The 3,586-nt window shown below is 34.8% G+C and overlaps 1 protein-coding gene across 3 annotated transcripts; it reads left to right on the top strand.

Annotated features, from left to right (window-relative positions):
• On the top strand, positions 787-2,987 carry LOC107621817 (ethylene-responsive transcription factor ERF110). Of its 3 annotated transcripts, XM_021113478.1 has the most exons (4): positions 787-933; positions 1,080-1,190; positions 1,300-1,675; positions 2,098-2,987. In XM_021113478.1, the coding sequence occupies exons 3-4, from the start codon at positions 1,402-1,404 to the stop codon at positions 2,739-2,741; spliced, it is 918 nt and encodes a 305-aa protein (XP_020969137.1). In that variant the 5' UTR covers positions 787-933; positions 1,080-1,190; positions 1,300-1,401; the 3' UTR covers positions 2,742-2,987. The 3 variants fall into 3 exon arrangements, with proteins under 3 accessions (XP_020969137.1, XP_020969136.1, XP_016179294.1); XM_021113477.1 differs by having other exon boundaries at positions 807-1,190; XM_016323808.2 differs by lacking the exons at positions 787-933; positions 1,080-1,190 and having other exon boundaries at positions 1,197-1,675.

Genomic DNA, 3,586 nt, shown 5'->3' with positions numbered 1-3,586 from the left:
AATAAGAAGTAAGAACCTTAAAATGGGGTGGCGAAATTGTTCATGGCTAACTAAATCGGCAACGCCAACAACAACAAGTGCCAAGTGGGATCATCCCAAATATTCCCTTTATTATGATTGGGACGTGACATGCTCAAATTTAATTACCGGCTTCATTTTCTTCAATTACCAAATTTTACAGAATTTCATGGTAACCTTATTCTCAATAGGATTTTACTTATTTTCTACCTATGTCACTGGTCTCTATTAAAATAATATTTTTAATTATTTAATAACATTTTCTAAAAAGTCCTGCTACAAAGATGCGACTAAAATATAAAAAATATGGATTTAAATCTTCTAAAGTTTGAATTTCACTTTAGAGAGTAAAGTATGATCTCTCACTATTAATTTCATAGGTGGGACCAATAATAAATATGAAAGAGAAACTATTCAAAAGTAGAAGATCACACTTTACTCTCTAAAGTAAAATTCAAACTTTAGAGGATCCAAATCCAAAAAATATTATTATATATATTATCGAAATCGGGTTTAATTTATTAATGTTGGATTATTAAGATAGAATCTTTCAATTCAAGATGTCCGCGTCAAAACCAAATAAAGAAAGAGAGACAATTTAATAGGGTTAATCAAAGTAATAATTGATTCCTACTAGTACTAGTTAAAACCACCTATCTGATAAACTTGGCCATTGGCCAAAGCCAAAAGAGAAAGGACCTGTATTGTGCACGTATAAGTAGAAACATTTCGTTATTTTAGCATAGATATTACAATAAAAACATGTTCCAATGTGCATTGTTATATTATTTAATTTGGTATTGATGTCGGTCCCAACTTGCTTCTCCATTTCTCTGGCACCACCGACTAGCCCACCGGCAATATGGTTCTCTCCACACACAACACAAACCATATATGGAGGCTAGCGCCGGCAACGTTCTGTGTTCACACTACGCCAATTGCCCCATCACGTATAGGGAATATTAATAATTAAGATAAAATTGGAGGATAAAAAGGAATTTTTGCTTTTTCTATATTTATTTAAATATGGAATTTATCTCATTTGAAATTACTTCTTGTAGAAGTTCTCATACTCTTAATTAACACCGACTGACTCTTCAATGGCGGCTGTGAAACCAATTTGAACCTTTCCATCATTCTCTTACATATATATATAAGGAAGACAATTTCATGGGGTTGTTGGAATTTGATACTTATGTATTTATTTAGTTGCTTACTATTATAGAACAAGCTAATTAAGCTATTATTATTATTATTGGATTGCATTGAATGTGTATTGAAAAGGTGGCGAATCCTCAAGAGAAAGGAAACAAGGTTGTTGAGAAGAGGGAATTGGAACTTGATGAGAGGATAAACAACAACAATTCTACATTGTCATCATCAATGCATATGATATTCCCGGGTTTGAATAGGGAGGAGGAGATGTCTGCCATGGTTTCGGCTTTGACCCATGTTGTCTCTGGTGAAGTTCCAACCGGTGCAGATGACGATTATTCACTTCCAACAAGTAACATGGCTTATGGTTCTTCAACATTTTCTAATTATGTTGTTGGAAGTGGCTCTTCTTCTATCAAGAGAACTAGGCAGCAAGATGATATATCCTTTGTTGACCACTTCTCTTCATCACATGGTGTAGCTTCTTCATCCCCTACTACAAGTAAGCACCGCATATCTCATTTTCCCCTCTAAATCATAGATTAAATACAACAATAACAAGAAATATTAGTTTTACATTTAAGTTTGATATCTTATATTCTTATTTTTAGACACTTCATTTAACATGCCTTAAATAAATACTAACTTATCTATTTAACATGTATACAAAATTAACCTTTTAAGGATAAACTTGAAAAATAAATAAATAATAATTAAATTATACCATCTATCTTTACTTTATAGGATCATATTAGTCATATGGTTTTTAAGGTTACAAAATTAGTTACTTTACAATAAAAGAAAAACTCTCTTAACAAAAACATATTATTGACATTATAGTTTACAATTCTAAAATGAAGTGGTAACAAAAGACAAATATTATAAGAAAAGTGTTACTAATGTTGGATTGTGTATATTATGCAGCAATGAATAGAGAATGTTCAAGAGAAAGTGGAAGTGGGAGTGGAGAGATGGGAGGAGGAAACAGGGGAAGGGCAGTGTATGAATACAGAGCAAGAGAAGAGAACGTGAGAGAGGAAGAGCCAAGAAGGAAATACAGAGGCGTCAGGCAGAGGCCATGGGGCAAGTGGGCAGCCGAGATCAGAGACCCATTCAAAGCCGCCAGAGTCTGGTTAGGCACCTTCGACACTGCCGAGGCTGCCGCCAGAGCCTACGACCAAGCCGCCCTCCGTTTCCGGGGCAACAAGGCCAAACTCAACTTCCCCGAAAATGTCACGCTCCTCCGCCACGCGCCACCGCAAATCACTACTTCTTCGCTCGTGGCTATTCCAACTTCCACTGAGGCCATTGTTCACAGTGAGCCTCTTATTAGCACTACTTTGCATGGTTCTTCTTCTTCCGCGGGTTTGTATGGGAATTTCCCCACCATGGATTCCACTATGACGGTTATGGCGTCAAGTGTGGCTTCTCATCTTCGACATTCTTCTCCGTCGTCAACGCAAGCTTCGCCGCCGTTCTTGTCTTCGTCTTCTGCGTTCGGTTCCACTACGCAGTTGCCGGCGGCGTGGTCATCAGCTTCCGGTAACAGCTCTTCTTCGTCGGGATAGGTTTTTCCACCGTTGCCGATTAAGATATATGAACGTTTCTCTTTCTTTTTTAGATTTTCCTTATTATCTTGTGCCATAGGAGATGTTTACTGGCTCATAGTTCTTGTCGCAATCTATTGTTTTGGCAAGCTGGAAAGTGAGGCTGAGGGATGAGAATTATTAGCTATTAATTTTGCGTGAATACATGTGTACTTGAGTTTCCAGTTTTTCGCAATCATAGAAATGAAACCACTTAACTTCGTGACAGACTAATTTAGTGACGTCCATTTGGTAACCATCTTAANNNTTACGTTTGGGCGTAATTTGTTTTGGTCTTTAAAGTTTAAAGTATCTTATTTGAATCCAAAAAAGTTTCATTTAGTTTTAACTTTTAATGTAAATAAAAGTTAAACAATTAATGAAATGTCCTACATAACAGCAGTATAAGAACAAGGTCAATAATTTAGAGAATAAATACAAATGATAGAGGCACAAAAATCAACCGTGAGTGTATCAATATATTTATTTATCATTTTTCTTACAATTTAAATGAAATATTTTTTCTAGAACTAAGGATAATGACAAATAAATGTACGGTTAATTTTGTGGCTTTGGTGTTTGTACTTGTTCTTCAAATTATCGACCTTATTTTTGTACTGCTATCATATAGGACATTCGGTTAATTAATTAACTTTGACCTCTTGGTGGAACTATATTAAAGTTAAATGAAACTTTTTTGGATTTAAATATGACATTTTAAATCTTAAGAACCAAAATATGATTACGCCTAAACGTAGGGGATATATTTAGTACTTTACCCAAAATTTTTTATTCTAAAAAAATTATTTTTTTAACTTCTTCGTAAA

The sequence above is a fragment of the Arachis ipaensis genome, chromosome B10 (genome assembly GCF_000816755.2).
Source record: "Arachis ipaensis cultivar K30076 chromosome B10, Araip1.1, whole genome shotgun sequence".
Taxonomy (NCBI): domain Eukaryota; kingdom Viridiplantae; phylum Streptophyta; class Magnoliopsida; order Fabales; family Fabaceae; genus Arachis; species Arachis ipaensis.
This window is presented reverse-complemented; position numbering and strand designations above follow the sequence as displayed.

Bases quoted from the DNA above. Each gene is read 5' to 3' on its own strand.
- LOC107621817 (XM_016323808.2), top strand. From the start codon at position 1,288: ATGTGTATTGAAAAGGTGGCGAATCCTCAAGAGAAAGGAAACAAGGTT. The intron at 1,676-2,097 runs GTAAGCACCGCA...TATATTATGCAG, and splicing joins TTCTTCATCCCCTACTACAA to CAATGAATAGAGAATGTTCA.